Source organism: Xenopus laevis, chromosome 2L (genome assembly GCF_017654675.1).
Source record: "Xenopus laevis strain J_2021 chromosome 2L, Xenopus_laevis_v10.1, whole genome shotgun sequence".
NCBI lineage: Eukaryota > Metazoa > Chordata > Amphibia > Anura > Pipidae > Xenopus > Xenopus laevis.
Genome location: NC_054373.1, coordinates 110,384,287 through 110,401,643, shown reverse-complemented (window position 1 = coordinate 110,401,643; position 17,357 = coordinate 110,384,287). Strand labels below are relative to the sequence as shown.

Here is a 17,357-nt window from a genome sequence, read left to right as displayed (position 1 = left end):
CATTCTCCATTTTTAAATGTTATTCCCCTGCACATGGCCTTCTGCCCCTCCCCAAACACATCAATGCCATTAAAGTGAGCTCCACAGGCTCTCTCATACCTGGTATGCAAATGCAAAGCTGCATAGTGGGGCTGGTGGCCTGTATATTTGGGCGAATCACATGCAATGTCAAGCTCCCAGGAGGTGGTCACCTTCCAATGTGCATGCTCTTGCTATGCAATAAACAAATTGTTCAGTTTAAAGTTATAAAAAAAATATCAACAGAGGCAGGAAAATAGAAAGGTGAGTGAATTGCATGACAATCACTTGGCTTCCAAAATAAAAACTATACTCAACATACTGGATATGTAGGCACAATAAGAGGCCAGAGAAAAAAATAGAAGAGTGCATTTATTTTACTGCAGAGCATTTGTATGAATTTTACTAGTCCTATGCCTTACTATTAACTACTGTATGCAGCAGAAGATGCTATTGAGGTATCGAATGACCTTGACCATTAGTGTAGCTATTTTTATTATGAATATGCCTATGAAATTCTAACCATTCTGTCTGTTTTCGAAGACCACAGTATTTTGCTGCTAAGGATAACTTGACACATCAGCTAGTGGCTCGGCAATGTCTCATAATAATAATGTTTCCACTAAAAATATGAATTTGAGGCAACGGGAAAAAAAACACTGTTAGAAGATGTCATGAACTGTTCCAGTAACACATGAGCATGCCATAATTTGTCCATTGCCTACAATTAGTAATTCTGTTAAAAATGAAGAATTTCTCGGGACAGGGGAGCTGAACATAGCTTATGATATGTTGTCCATGTATCAATCTCTAAATATGAATTGGTAAAAACATGCAAAATCTGTGTTATTTATTGTAACAAAGCAAACAATCATTAGGTAGAATCTTCTGGTCTTCTGTTCAAAAGAAAACATTTGGCAGGGCATTACTAGGTTAGATCTGGAGAAACTATCATCTTCTATAAACTGCAACCACGGTCATAATTTTATGTACCCAACAGAATGCACATATATTGTACCATAAACAAAATCTTTGGAGCCATTTCAGAGTAACAAACGAGCCACGGATGTGTTGGCTAAGAAGGCATGATTACTAGAATTCTAGTTTTCCTATAGCAACCAATTATATGCTTGCTATTAAACAGGTGACCAATAAATGCTACTTACTGATTGGTTGCTATGGTTTACTGCACCTGGGCAAACTTAGCACCCAATATTACATACATAACCCAAAAACACATTCAACCTCTGGATCAAACACAGCAGGTCTAGGGGGCACATTTACAAAGCTCGAGTGAAGGATTCGAATAAAAAAAACTTTGAATTTCAAAGTGTTTTTTTTGGCTACTTCGACCATCAAATGTGCTAGTTCGACCTTCGACTACGACTTCGAATCGAACGATTTGAACTAAAAATCGTTCGACTATTCGATCGTTCGATAATCGAAGTACTGTCTCTTTAAGAAAAACTTCGACCCCCTAATTCGGCAGCTAAAAGCTACCGAACTCAATGTTAGCCTATGGGGAAGGTCCCCATAGGCTTGCCTATGTTTTTTGGATCGAAGGATATTCGTTCGATCGATGAATTAAAATCCTTCGAATCGTTCGATTCGAAGGATTTAATCGTTCGATCGAACGAATAATCGTTCGATCGTTCGATCGAAGTATTAGCGCTAAATCGTTCGACTTCGATATTCGAAGTCGAACGATTTTAGTTCCTGGTCGAATATCGAGGGTTAATTAACCCTCGATATTTGACCCTTAGTAAATGTGCCCCTAGGTGTATTAATAGTACATAGAGTACTGCACATCTGCACTCAATTAACACGAATCGCACAGTCCCGTCTGTGAGGTTGAAAATAAATGGAAGTCATTAAAATCAAAAGCTAGCTGTATAAATGTATGTAGATCTATATAGATGGTGTTTGTATATATACACATATATATACAGTATATGTGTATATATATATATATATATATATATATATATATATATATATATATATACACATATATATATATATATATATATATATATATATATATATATATATATATATATATATATATATATGTTTGCACATATAAATGGTATTTTTCACATGCTTTATTGTGTTTTTTTCCCTAAAGTCTCCCAAATCCGCATTTATTAGTGCTGCAAAAAAAGCCAGACTGAAGTCCAACCCAGTTAAAGTGCGATTCTCAGAAGAAGTGATAATCAACGGCCAGGTTTCGGTAAGTGCAAATTGTAAAACTAAGACTGTTAAAATAAAACTTTAAAAAAAAAGTTTACACAGGTTACTTGCTTATTGTATTGTTACCATTAAAAATAACTGACATTAAAGGGGTTATTTATCAAAGGTTATACTTGTGAGGTTTGTGAGGTTTTTTTCTATTTTAAAAAAAACGAATATTTGCTTATTTATGAAAAAACTGAAATGTAAAAAACTTAAATCAAAATGGTTTGAGACCTCTGCCATTTACTTCTACATAACATTGACAGGTTTTATCTGGCATATTTTTGGATTCTGACTTTTTGCAGCTTCGGGGCATAATAAATCTTGAAAAATTATTTTTATCCTGAAAAATTTAATTTTTTATTGAAACTACTCAAATTTTTCAAGAAAAACTCGACCTTTAATAAATAACCTCCTGAATTGGTAACATTTCTAATATAGCCTGTAATTTTGGGGGACAGTCAATTCTATTAGAAAAACCTATCTATCCAAACAAATGATTGGATAGTCTACCCAAAACAGGCATTTGGTCACATTGTTGATAAAGTGAATGGACAGTCCAACAGTATTTTAACCATGTATAACTAATACAGAACAAAATATAAAATCATTTTAAAATAATCTACATCTAAGTCCATAGAATAGGAGCTTATTCCATAAACCACTGCCATTTATTTCCTTGGATGCAAAATGGAGAGCAGAGACCAGCTGTTACCTCTACTAATACAGCAAACACAGGGTGGGGGGGAGCATATAACTGTACACGGCACGTTATTCAGAAGCACGAGTTAGTGAGGACTTAGGCCGCAACATGGTGCTATCGTTACAGCCTATTCTATGGCAGGAGGTAAGGAAAAGGCTCATTGGTGGCCCATGATGCTGCAGTCTGCACCTCCCTCCGGATTTTTTATCTGATGCAGACTGCAACCAAAATTAGGTGAAGACTGTGACTAGAATTTGGTAAATGATCCTTTATATCTATAAAAATAGCTTACAGTAATTTACACTGCCCTCAAACACAATTTCAGACAAAACTTTATTGTAAATTTTTAACTTATCTAAATCTTTTATTTATGGTGAAAGATAATGAAAAATATGTAGTGCAAATGCAGTTATTGCCAATTCAACATTAGGATCAAATATTTATACCTGCAAAATATATAACCTTACAGATGTGCCATGCTTTCAGCCCACAGTTTCTAGGTGCTTTGGCAAATTATCTCAGAATATCACTCTCTACATCATAATAAAAGTTATCTCAAAGGTGAACAACCCCTTTAAGTCTTCTCTATTTATATATTTAATGGCATCACTCAGAAGGCTATCGTCCATTGGAATAGCAGTAAATGATACAATGGGCCACATATGGTTGCAGTGTCCGTTGGTCCAACAGTTCTGGGTGTTTACTCAGAGTAGTTCATCTTACTGAGTCAGTAATTCAATACCCTATTTAACTTAAGGCTGCCTAATATTAACAACATATTTTGTAAACTGAAAACCTTTATTTTCACAGCTGCCAAATAACTTATTGTTAAATCCTAGCTTCCACCTTCCTCTGAATTTCCCATCTGAAGACCAGTATAACCAATATTACAGTCAACAAAAAATTAACATCTATTCTTGCAGGCACTCATGACAAATTTCTCAAAATTTGGGAACTTTGGACCCCCACGGGCTAGATTTGTCTTTTCTTCAAATGCAATGTTTTATGAACCCATAGGAGGTTATTTATCAAAGACTGAATTTACCTCAATATTTTTTGCAATAAACTCCGATCAAATCCACTTCGGTCTTTGCTTATTTATTATTACATTTTGCGAAAATTTGCTTTATGGGTAAAAATCTGATTTTCATGATTTTTTTTGGAGTTTTTTGCGCGGGAACCCCAAAATCATCGGATCTTGTTATGGACTTTAGCGCAGACACTAATGGACCTTCCACATTGACTTATACAGGACCTTGAGATTTGGAATTTTTAGACCATCGGACTTTAAAAAATCTAAAAAAAATTGGGTTTTTATGCTCCGAAAACTACTAATTATTTGAGGTTCGGATATTCAGAGCTTGATAAATAACCCCATACATGTAACACTATTAGAATTTGAGTTTCAGGAAAGACTATGGAGTAATGTAATACATTGCCTTAGGTAACCAACAGCAACCAATAAGCAGACAGGTAGGGGCAAATTTACTTAAGGTTTCGAATATCGAGGGTTAATTAACCCTCGATATTCGACTGACGAAGTTAAATCCTTCGACTTCGAATATCGAAGTCGAAGGATTTAGTGCTATTCGTTCGATCGATTTTAATCCATCGATCGAACGATTTTTGTTTGACCAAAAAAAACTACCAAAGCCTATGGGGATCTTCCCCATAGGCTAACATTGGCTTCCGTAGCTTTTAGGTGGCGAACTAGGGGGTTGAAGTTTTTTCTTAAAGAGACAGTACTTAGACTATCGAATGGTCGAATAGTCGAACAATTTTTAGTTCAAATCGTTCGATTCGAGGCGAAGTCGTAGTTGAAGGTTGAAGTAGCCCATTCGATGGTTGAAGTAGCCAAAAAAATTATTCGAAATTCGAAGTTTTTTTTATTCATTCCTTCACTCGAGCTAAGTAAATGGGCCCCGTAGCATTTGTTTTGTAACTTTTCTATGTTAAATTATTGCAAGACCCCTGTTTTTATAAATTAATATATAATATTATATAAATGTATATAAAGCACTGGGTAACTTATCTAAATAAATAATGATTGTCAGCTATTTGAAAATAAACATCTGATGGGTTGCTTATAAATTATCAATTAACTTCACCCCCCCCCTTCATACATTCTGACTAATGGAAAGAATTTTGAAGAATTAAAAGTCAGTAATCTTAATTTAAAAATGTGAATTTTTTATGTTTATTTTCTGATGGTTATTAAATATTTTCCATATTCATATAGGAAACCGTCAAAGACAACTCGCTTCTTTTCATGCCAAATGTATTGAAGGTTTACTTAGAAAATGGGCAAACAAAATCTTTCCGCTTTGATGGCGGCACTTCTATAAAGGTAAGACATTGGTTTCTGTATACAAGTTGAAGAAAAAGTTTCAGAAATATGTATCACTGTAAACCAGTTATATATGAATTTGCATTTACACAGTATTCATACACATACTTATTGAATTCCTGAAATTAGTTGGTTATTTTGTTTGTACTTTGCCCCTTGCTCCTATGTAGGAAAGCCCTGTCTGCACCCATAGGTACAACTTTTTGCACTTACAAAATGGAGTGTAAAGAATTGTGCCAGTTTCTGTCTGCAGTGATAGCAGTGTTTGCTGACACTGAATACATATATGGAATATGTCCATGAAAAATTGCACTCTATACCAAGAGTTACATTTTTAATCAAGTGTAGCTTGCATGGAGAATGAGACAGAGGCTATAATGTGCACTGGCTCTAGGAGATGCAAATTTGTGCCACTTAGTGCTCCAGTACCTTTGCCCCTGCTCATCATAATTGAGCCCCAATACCATGTGTGTGTGTGTGTATGTTACCAGACATAGGCTTTGTCTTTTAACTCATTATCTTGAAAGTTATATTGTTATTGTACTGTTCAATGTCAAAACTATTAATGTAATGTTTACGTACACAGTGCTGACAGAATTTGTGCTTTATAAATACATTTACATGGTCCCTTCAACACAGCCGATCAGTAGAGATCATTTTTCAAGCACAGACTTAAAAGACCAAATTAAAAAAAAATACAGGCATGAACATGAACAGAAAGCAGGAAAAGGATAATATATTAATTTCCCAGACACGAGCACAGGTTTATTACACTTTAAATATTATTATTAACATTTAGGAGCAGATTTATTGAGGATTGAGTTTTTTTCCATAAAAAAAATTTGAGTTTTTGAGGTTATTTTTTTATACCCTGACCCTGGAAATTGCTCGAATCCAAAAAAATACACCATCTAAAACCTCTTGAAGTCATGTAGGAGTCATGTAGGAGTCCATGGCAGAGGTCCCTTAACCATTTGAAGATGTTAATAGCCTTCATGATGATTGAGTTTTTTTCAGTCGGTTTCACCTGAAAACTCAAATCAATTCAAGTTTTTTTTGTTCTAAAACTCGATAAATTTGCGTTTTAGGGTTGTTAACCCCAAACTCGCTGAATCAAGTTTTTTTTCATTCAAGTTTTTCCTTAAATTAGAAAACATTAGAGTTGCGAGTTCATTGGAGGTTTTTAAAGACTCGTATAACTAAAATTCGACTCTTGATAAATAACCCCCTTGGAATGTAGATCAATAACACAAAAATCAAGAATACCATAACCTTTAACAGGCATAAAGAAGGTGAAAAAAAGAAGAAATACATGCAATGGAAAAATATCTTTCAGTCCAATAGTAAGTATGTAGATTATAATAATCTAACTAAAATAATCTAAACAAAAATATAACACCTATTACATCTGATAAAACAGATGGGATCAAGAAAGGTATTGTTCAAACTACATTATCTACTTAAATGCCAAATACAGAAGTAGAATCAATCTGTCTATTTTTATTTTCTGTATTTTTCTTGTCTCTTCCAACAGCATGTCATGTACACTGACCTCTCATACAGTTTTCTAGTAATTGAAAGTCAGCACATAAACCTCACACATAAACCTCACACACTGTTGTCTAAATATACACTTCTAAAAGCTTCTGCAAAGTAGGCCTGAGTAACTATGACGCAACTATGGCTTACATTAACACAAATTGCTATGTCCTAGGGCTGTTAAAGACAACTTTTGGAGCATTCTATTTACAGAGGAGAACATGAGCATGGTTTCCATGTATCAAACTGTTTGATTGTATTGCTGATAAATGTCAGACAAAGGGTAAAAATAGCTGGTCCACTCTACAAACTCTTTCTGTTCTGAGATTTATTGCCATTCGCAGTTACTTTTTAATTTGACTGAAAAATAATGTATGATATTGCATTCACGAGATCCATTATAGCATGTTTTCTCGGTCTTCAACAAGCTGTGATGTAAACTTGTCATGTAGCAATTTATAGAGGTGTTATCATTAACTGTCCTGGCAATACTTTTGTTCCAGCCAGGCTTCTTGCAGTAGTTAACATACATTTTATACTAGGACCAGTTCTTAAATGGTGAATATATGACTTCTGGTCCTCCATTTCATTAATGATACCCCCTTCCAAATCCTTCAAACTAATCATTATTCTGTTTAGCCTAACACACAGACGGAGCAGGGATTAGTGTAAACTCTGCAGATGATAGTTCTGTTCGACTGAATGCTTTTTGTTGTGATTGACTGAATGTTATTTGCTGTGAAAACATACAGTAAATACATTTAGACTACCATGGGCTCCCTCTGTACATAGCAGTACTCCTATGTAAATATTTTCATGAACCTACCACTTATAAGTAACAAAATAGTCTGTATATATTTTCAATCTCTTCTCATCTTGAGGTTGCAGTGCTATATCTATCACTATTAGCTGGTCAGCATTTTTGCATACTGGCTGTAGATGAACACATAGATATACATAAATATGCCAACACACAAACCCAATAGTAATAAAACTCCTATCAGGTATCTCTGAGGCCTTCAGGAAGAGAAGAGATACTCTCATCCGATGAGTAGTGATATCTGTATATTGCGGGCCCTCAGTAAATCATCCCAGTCTCAGGAAGGAGTAGTTTCAAAAAGGATTAAATGTCAAATTTCAGGTATTATACTTAAAATTAAGCCCTATTTATTGTACTTATAAATAGGTATACCTGCCTTATATGGTTCTTTCCTGATTATTTACTTGCTCTCATAGAAAGAGGGCACATCACAGAAAGTATTTGTATAGTAATAGTAACAGAAAGTAACAATAGGTCTCAAAAATGTGGCCTATTATCTTGCCCTAACAATATTTTGCTAGAAATGATGATGCAGTAGCAGGAGGTCCAATGGCTGTACATTTCCAGAGAGACAGTCACAGCCAGGAAATATTAATACGGCTCATTAAAAAAATGCAAAAATATCTGCATTTTCCCTAATGTTTTAACCCAACATTCATTCCCAGAATTCTAGCAAATGATTGCATCCCCATAATCAGGCACAACATCTATAATAGTGCCAGATGCCAGACACCAGAAGGAAGGATTTGTGCACTTGCATTTGTGATAACATGCATGAACTCGCTGATTCGTATTTGGGTGTTATTCATTTGGCACAATATTGAGTATTTATAAGTGTCAACTGTCAAGGAAAGTGTTAGGTAATGGGCTCCCTTGTTGCTTAACATATAAGCACATTTTTCAACCTATCTTTTTGCCTAGAAATAGGAAATGTGCCCTTATACGCCAACATTATTAGTAAGCAGAGAGCTGTTAATCATTGTTGCCCATTTAAGAGAAGTTGCATAACAAAACAAGAACATGCACTGAGCTATCTGTTGGCCTTCCCTGTTTTGTATCAGACTGTAATTAGAACTGCAAACATAAGGTGATTATGCAGTAATATCCTTCCATCAGGGGGAATCACATTTCTGATCAAATTTCCTCACTGGGATTTATAGTTGTATTATAAAACATTAAAGTAGTCTGGTGTTCAGCAGTTATCTAGCCCTCATTAAGGGAAGCATTAAGATCTTAAGCTGAGGCAATATATAATTGACATAGTAATCTACCTAATCCGAATCTGTCTATCTGCTATTTTCATTGTATCAAACAATTTATTTTAGCAATCCTCACCATCTGTCTATATTGTGAAAATAAATGTGGGAAAGATGAATACATGTTAATCTATTTATGAGACAAGCAAACATAGGAATGGTGATAGAAATAGCATTATAACATTGGAGAGTTATAGATTCAGGCTGCTTCATATTTCCTGTGCACATTGTTACATAATTCTTGATGAAAAGTGTATTAATAATTTCTTATTAATTGTTCATATGTAATGATGCATGGAAAACAGCACATTTTCTACTAAAGCATTTGATTCGCTCACTTTTACTCACTAAGGATGGTACAAGATTTTCTACAGGCCCAGCAACCTGTATGTTTTGCAAAACTGCAAATAAATTTGCACAACATCGAAAAATTTGCAAACAGCATTGAAGTCAATGGGCGTTCTTACGCGCAACTTTTTTTACGCATGTGACAATTTTTCTTACTTAAAATGCTTTAAAGTCAATGGGCATTTTTTCTTATGGCAACTTTTTTGTCCAAATGCATTAAAGTCAATGGAATTTTTTTCTTTGCAGTTTTTATCGGTGAATTTTTCCGTGACTAATTTTTGCCGCAGTTTCACGAAACAATTCGCACATGGCGAAATTTGGAATTTGCCGCTGCTGAATAAAGTCGCTCATCACTAGTGAAAACCCAAATTGCACAATTTTTTCGGACGTTCTTTTACCCAAAACCCCCGAATTTAACAGATTATCGGGCTAAACCCAGCGCAGACCACAATATCTTCCAATTGGGATAGGGACATCTCCCTTTGACTTATACATGACCTCGACAGGTCTGAGATGGTGGATTTTCGGATATGGGCTTTTTGCAGCATCGAGGTTTAATAAAAAATTTATATATTTTTTTCCACTGAAAATTTGAGTTTTTTCCACAAAATGCCTGACCAGTTAAAAAAAAAAGTTCAAAGAGAAAAAGTAAATGTCATCTCCTGACTGGTTGCTATGGGTTACAAGAAATAGAGCAATTATCGCACATGGTTTTATACTAAAAAAATTGGTATTATCTTCTAAGTGGCAGATTTATCAACATTCAAATTTGAGTTTTTGTCGTATGAATTATGAACTTGAATTTGTGTTTTTGCATTTAAAGGCTGACAAGTCAATTGTACAACATTCAAACTATTTTTCAATTAAAGTTTTTGGTTGAAATTTGGCACACTCATTGAAATTGAAGAGTTGAATTTGATAACACTGCATTGTTTTTTTCATGTTTTTAAGCAGAGTTCTTAAGTTCTGAGTTTTTTCTTAAATAAAGAAATTTTGATCTCTGCCTCCCCATGTTGAACATTACACATTAACAACATTATTACAACATTATTAGAGGGGAAGTGTGACATTATTCCATATATATATATATATATATATATATATATATATATATATATATATATACATATATATATATACATATATATATATATATATATATATATATATATACATATATATATATATATATATATATATATATATATATATATATATATATATATATATATATATATATATATATATATATATATATATATATATATATGCAACTTCCTGAAGACGGCTAACGTTTGGTAGCCGGAACGTTGAAGAAATAAATCACAGACTTTGCTGCTTTTTCACAAAAGTCCCGTGAGTGCGGTTTATGATCCCACCAGGCTGATAAAATCTGTACACATTTCACTCATAACAAGTATTCCACAAATGTACTAAGACATATATTTTACAAATTAAGCTTAATTTACAGTGAAAATGTATGGAATTTTGCAGCCATTCCAATCAATCCATTTTCTTTCTCAAGGATGTTATATTAACACTCCAAGAAAAGCTTTCTATAAAGTGCATTGAACACTTTTCTTTGATGCTTGAGCAAACGACAGAAGGAGCTGGAACCAAACTTCTTTTGTTACACGAACAGGAGACTCTTACTCAGGTTTGATCTTATATGTTTTATATCATCAATGATAAATTTATTATTAAATATATATAAATTACTGTGTAACACCATCAGAAGTTGCAAGAGTCAGATCTACCAGATGTGTCTTCCTACCTATGCATTAAGGGGCAGATTTATCAAGGTTTAAATTAAAAATTCAAATTTCAAATTAAAATTTTTGAGTTTATTTTAGTGTAATTCAACTAGGGAATAGTCCAAATTGATTTGAGTTCTGAAAAAAATCGAATTTAAATTTTGAAATTTATCATGTACTGTCCCTTTAAGAATTTGAATTTGACTATTCGCCATCTACAACCTGCCAAATTGGTGTTTTAGCCTATGGGGGACGTCCTACAATCAATTTGGAGTCGTTTGGTGGACTTTTAAAAGCTCATATCCAATTCAATCGAATTTGATTTGAATTCGAAGGTCTATCCTATTCTAGGGATGCACTGAATCCACTTTTTTTTTCCTTCGTGAAAGATTCGGCCGAATACTGAACCGAATCTGAACCCTAATTTGCATATGCATGTACCCCTAATTTGCATATGCATATGCAAATTAGGGACGGGAAGGGGAAACATTTTTTACTTCCTTGTTTTCTGACAAAAAGTCACGCAATTTCCCTCCCCGAAATGCAAATTAGGATTCGGATTCAGTTCAGCCCGGTAGAAGGATTCGGCAGAATCCGAATCCTGCTGAAAAAGGCTGAATCCTGGCCGAATCCTGAACCGAATACTGGATTCGGTTCATCCCTATCCTATTCACCCAAATTTAAAAAATTCTAATTTTTTAATACATTCCGATTCTCAATTCTATTGAGAATAGTGACATATGTTCTGCTTGGAAAATCCATATAATTTGGCAAGCAGTTTAGCACAGGTAAATGCATTGCCAACAGGTTGAGTTGAGAAAAGCACAATATACTAAGCCAACGAAAGTAATAACTCTTACAGTATATGAAATAATCTCTGGTAGAAAATATATCAAAAAAATAACCATCTTGTTATTTCATGTTATTATTTGCAAATTATTAAATATTTATGAATGGATGTGATTACCATGAAATTTGACAATGCAATGATGGGTCTGCTGCAGCTATTTTCATTTTCAGAACACAATCAGAGAAACTAGTGTATAATTTAGCATATGTTATTAATGTGAAAGGAATCAGACTGTGAGACCTACTAACACTGTCCTCCAGGCAGAATTCAATTGTTTGTATGGTTGTATAATTTCAAATAAATTAATGAATTAATGTAAGGAGGAACCATGGATATTACCTGGGTAAGTTTTATTCTTTTTTTGCCCCCAAAAAATGCCCCTTGCCCTAATAACCCTTATTTAAAGGCAAAAAATACATATGTGGGTATATGCCGTGTGGGGCATGTGTAGTTACAGAGGCAATCTCTGTAACTGATTTGCTTACCTGTCTGCCCAGAATTTACAAAACAGCTCTAAAGAGCAATCTCTTTCACTTCAGAAGTGGCTGCAATATTTTCATATAACCAGAGCAAAAAGAACACTGCTCTAAATCTCACAAACGTTCCAGTGGTGCAGATACTATGCTTTGGGGGTTTGTGAAAAGGAGGCACCTGCCAGATTGTAAATGTTGGTTTGTTGTTGGTGTTCAGAAAGAGTCATCAAACTTTTTGATTATATCTAGCCTTGTTATGATTTACAGTAGGGAAATCATAGAGACTTTTTTTAGCCAAAACCTCCCAGACTGCCTCCCACTCACTTCAAGGGCAACAGCAAATGGGAGAGTTTGACTGCCACTGCTGTCTGCCAGTCACCTCATCTTATAATATCAAATGAAATAGAGTGGTGTCTGTCTTTTGCACCAAAACACTTAGGGGCAGATTTATCAAGGGTCGAATTTCGAAGTAAAAAATACTTCGAAATTCGATCATCGAATTAAAATACTTTGACTTCGAATATCGAAGTCGAAGGAATTTTCACCGAATTTGGCAATCAAACGATCAAAGTAAAATCGTTCGATCGAACGATTAAATCGTAAACGATTTTACTTCGATGTGTAAAGACTTAGAAAACTTCATTAGAAGGTCCCCATAGGCTAACATAGCACTTCGGCAGGTTTAATTTGGTGAACTATTGAAGTAAATGTTTTTTTTAAAAAAGTTTTTTTTTTCCGATGGTCGAAGTATCCAAAAAATTACTTTAAATTTCACATTTTTTTACTTCGAAAATTCCCTCGAATTCACTGCGACCCTTGATAAATCTGCCCCTTAATGTGAGCACAAAGTCCAACTTTCACTGCACTATGTGGATCACTCAGTGTGATTTTCATTTAATATGATCAGGTGTGGTGACAGAGTCATTTAAGCTGCATCTGCCAATAGGCAGAATGCTTTGTGTGCTATAGCCCTAATGGAAACTGTCCAGCATTGTTAGTGCAGGTGGTTATTAAAGGGGAACTATCACGAAAATGAAAATTTAAAAGAAGCTTCAGAAATAAGAAACTTTCTAAATACAATCAATTAAAAATTCTGTACCGTGTCTGAAGTAATCAAGTTTATCTTCACTATTCCTCTCTGAGCATCTGTTTCTCTTCATTCTGTCTTCATTCAGGAGTTGGGTGTCAGATGAATGATCCAGTATAGGGGGGCTCCTTTTGCCTACAACATGTATTAAAGGCAAAAGGCAGTTATTTTGTTAGATTTAGCTTGTACTGGAATCAATTATTTGAGTAAGCTCTAATACATCTGCTAGGAAAGGAAGTCCCCCGATTAGATATACTGGATCAGTCATCTAAAACCCAACTGCTGCATGAAGAGAGAATGAAGAGAAAGGGATGTTGAGAGAGGGATAGTGAAGATAAACTTGATTACCGTATATACTCGAGTATAAGTCGAGTTTTTCAGCTCCCAAAATATGCTGAAAAACTCTACCTCGGCTTATACTCGGGTGAATAGTTGCCGGCGTCTAAGAATAGTCGCCGGCGCATAAGAATAGTCGCCGGCATCCAAGAATAGTCCCCAGCATCCAAGAATAGTCTCCAAGAATATTCGCCAGCCTCCAAGAATGGTCGCCGGCATCCAAAAACGAGACGCGGGCCCTTCCAATGGGAGCAGAAACCCTCAATTTTTTTGATTGAAACTTACAGAAGCTGCTGCATTTCTCACCCTAGGCTTATACTCGAGTCAATAAGCTTTCCCAGTTTTGGGAGGTAAAATTAGGTACCTCGGCTTATACTCGGGACGGCTTATACTCGAGTATATACGGTATTTCAGAAACAATGCAGAATTTTGAATTGATTGTATTTAGAAAGTGTCTTACTTGAGGAAGCTTATATTAAATTTTCATGATAGTTCCCCTTTAAAATGCACCAATGTGCATTTTGGATACAAGAACCGCCTGCACTTGCAGTATCAGCCACTGGACTAATGGTCAGTGATATCCTTGAACATTCTACCCACATCCAAAATACATTACACAGTAATAGACAGGGAGTACTGATACAATGTACTGATACAATGAGAGGCAATGGGAACTTTACCGTCAAATACATTATATACAATAAGAGGTAATGGGTCCAGAACCCCCTCCCCCTTTCACCTAAAAAAAACAGGTTAACTGAAGTCTGGAGCAGGATTCAGCATCCTATAGGTCAAAATTGGTTAAGAATGTATTTAATTGCATTAGTTAATGCATCAATGTGCCACCAGGTGGTATATGTGAGAATAGCACTAAGTCTGAGAATAGGAGGAAAAGTTGTGGTATATGCCAGGAATATAAGAATTGAATAGTTGAGGCAGCAACTGCATGAAAGGATCAGCACTGCACTGTTCTGGCTGTTTTTTGCTGGCTCAGAAGCATGCATAATGAAAACTCAAAATAAAAAAAAAATTTAAAATAGAATTTTAAAGGATACAGAATTATTTGCAAGGTACAGTATTAAAATTACATCAAAATCAGTATCCCTTTAATCTATATCACCACCATGGCATACATTTACTTGCATGATTTAATTATTTGCATTTATTCTAGTGAAGCACAGATGGTGTTTTTAATTGATGTTTCAATAAACTATGCAATTTAAAATCAATGTCCGAGTGCTGATAGAGGGAACTAACTAAGCTGGTGTCTGTGCCAAGCTAATTATAAATATGGACAATTGTTTTTTGCCTCTAGCGCTATTGTAAATAATGCAGCTGTGACATCCTTATATATATTATATTTTGTAGCATAGGGGTCACCTTTAGTAAGAAAGAAACATTTTTTTAAATATTGGGGCTTGTGACTTTGTACCTTTCCCCTATAAATTCCAATTTATAACAGTTTATAATAAGTATGTATTTATTTTATATTTAAATCTCTAAATCACTGTATTGTCACCTTGGCCTACCTTATCTGCTATTCTGGCACCTGTCACAACCAGAATATGAAATCTGACTGATTGTGCAATAAAGATTTGCATTTAGCAAACAAGCTGTATCATATTGTATTTGTAAATAAGGGTATTGGGTATTTTCCACAGGTGACTCTGAGACCCTGTGCTCACATGATGAGATGCCTATTCCGAATTAGCTTTGTTCCAAAGGATCCAATTGACTTATTACGGAGGGACCCAGTTGCCTTTGAATATTTGTATGTGCAGGTAAGTTCTATTTATTTCTTCATTAGTACATACAATAAGCTAAATTCTAACAACAGCAAAGGAAAAGGTATCCAGAGGGAATCATTTTGAAGATTTAAAAAGTCATTCTGAGGCTCAAAGCTCAAGAATGTATGGAAATTGCAATGGTAATTAATTTCTACATGAATCAGAATATTGTGACCCATACGATCCATGATAAACTAGAAGAGTAATTAATTTATGACTTCCAAGAGCTAACTTGTGCAGCTAAAGGCTAGAGGATGTTTCAGGGGATGATCACGTGCTGTTGCCTCCTCTGTATGCAAAGCCACCAGGCAGCACTGTATAGAAACTCACAGGTAACCCTTTATGCTCCAGTTTAGGAGTATAAGAGTATATATATTATATATTTTTGCACCTTGATCTGCCATTTTCCTGCCAGGGAGAACCACAGCAACTGAAACAACCATCTGCATTTCCAGCCTCTTCTTGCTCACTAAAATGAAAAAATGTCTGCCTATGATGATGGGTCAAAAAGCTATTAGGGTATATCACTAAAAATGCTCATGCAAACTACCCTAAACTATACTGCCTAAACTATACTGCCTAAACTATACTGCCTTGCTGCTGCTAGTGTCTGTCTTAGGCAGTGCCTTTGCATAAAAGTAATGTCTGGTGGAGACAATTGCTTCACCAGAAACTGCAGGCTGCACAATGGTAGTCTGGTGTCCATATGATGTGTAATAATAGAGCTAGTAGAATTGCAGAATTTGGGTGTGATTGTAGAAAGTGCCCTTTACTGAGACTGTCACTCACTTTGTATAATTATGGGGCAGGGACTTAATTCTTCCTCTCTCTCTTAACAATTCTTTCTAACTGAATATATTTCTATATATTTCTTATTTATTGCTATGTTGTTTGCATAGGCTGCACAATTAAATGTCTGCAAGCATGCACAGATATACAGATAACATCATATGATTAGGAATATACACACATAAATTAACACAAAGCATACGGTACATTGAAATTGAACACAGCAGATAACATCAGAGAGGTCAGGGCAGGTGGCAGGCAACAGTCAAACTGGTTATGCAATAATTCAAAATTGTACTTTTTACCGGTATTCCTGTTATTCATTCCGGAAAAATCCAATCATGATTATTTTCTAATTTGCGTTTTCCAATCTCTCATTTTTGGATTATTTTACTGAATATAACAATTGGACAGCTAAAAGCTGGAGAGCTTCTGTAGGAGTCAGTAGGAGGTTTATGTTAACATTTAAAAATTCAAGCTATTTTCAAAAAAAGATTTTCAAATCAATTTTAGTTTTTTCAGACCGATTGGCACTTGTTTAAGTTGAGTTTAAACTACTAAATGTAATTTTTTATCTTGGTTAACTAATATAAGCCAGCTCCCATGTTTGCTTATGATTTTAAAGGGTTTTCAATTGGACTTCATTTTTATAGTTTTTAAATTATTTGTCTTCTTCCGCTAAATCTTTCCAGCTATCAAATGGGGGTCACTAACCCCATTTAAAACAAATGCTCTGTAAGGCCACACATTTTTGTTATCGCTACGTTTTATAACTCTTTCTATTCAGGCCTCTCCTATTCATATTCCAGTCTGTTATTCAAAACAATCCATGGTTGCTAGGGTAATTTGGAGCCTGGCAACCAGATGGCTGAAAATGCAAACTGGAAAGCTGCTGAATAAAAAGTTAAATAACTCAAAAACCAGAAAGAAAAAAAAACAATTGCAAATTGTCTCATAATATCACTCTCTACATCATACTAAAAGTTAATTTACAGGTGAACAAACCCTTTAAACA

General features: G+C 34.8%; 1 protein-coding gene across 3 annotated transcripts in view; it reads left to right on the top strand.

The window, feature by feature from the left end:
• The window catches only part of frmpd4.L (FERM and PDZ domain containing 4 L homeolog), a 206,271-nt gene that overhangs the window by 174,506 nt on the left and 14,408 nt on the right, over positions 1 to 17,357 (top strand). For all 3 annotated transcript variants that reach the window (XM_041582350.1, XM_041582351.1, XM_041582352.1), the window contains exons 6-9: positions 2,147 to 2,251; positions 5,196 to 5,303; positions 10,792 to 10,923; positions 15,428 to 15,547. In XM_041582350.1, coding sequence (XP_041438284.1) covers positions 2,147 to 2,251; positions 5,196 to 5,303; positions 10,792 to 10,923; positions 15,428 to 15,547 — 465 coding nt within the window. The remainder of the gene's footprint in view (positions 1 to 2,146; positions 2,252 to 5,195; positions 5,304 to 10,791; positions 10,924 to 15,427; positions 15,548 to 17,357) is intronic.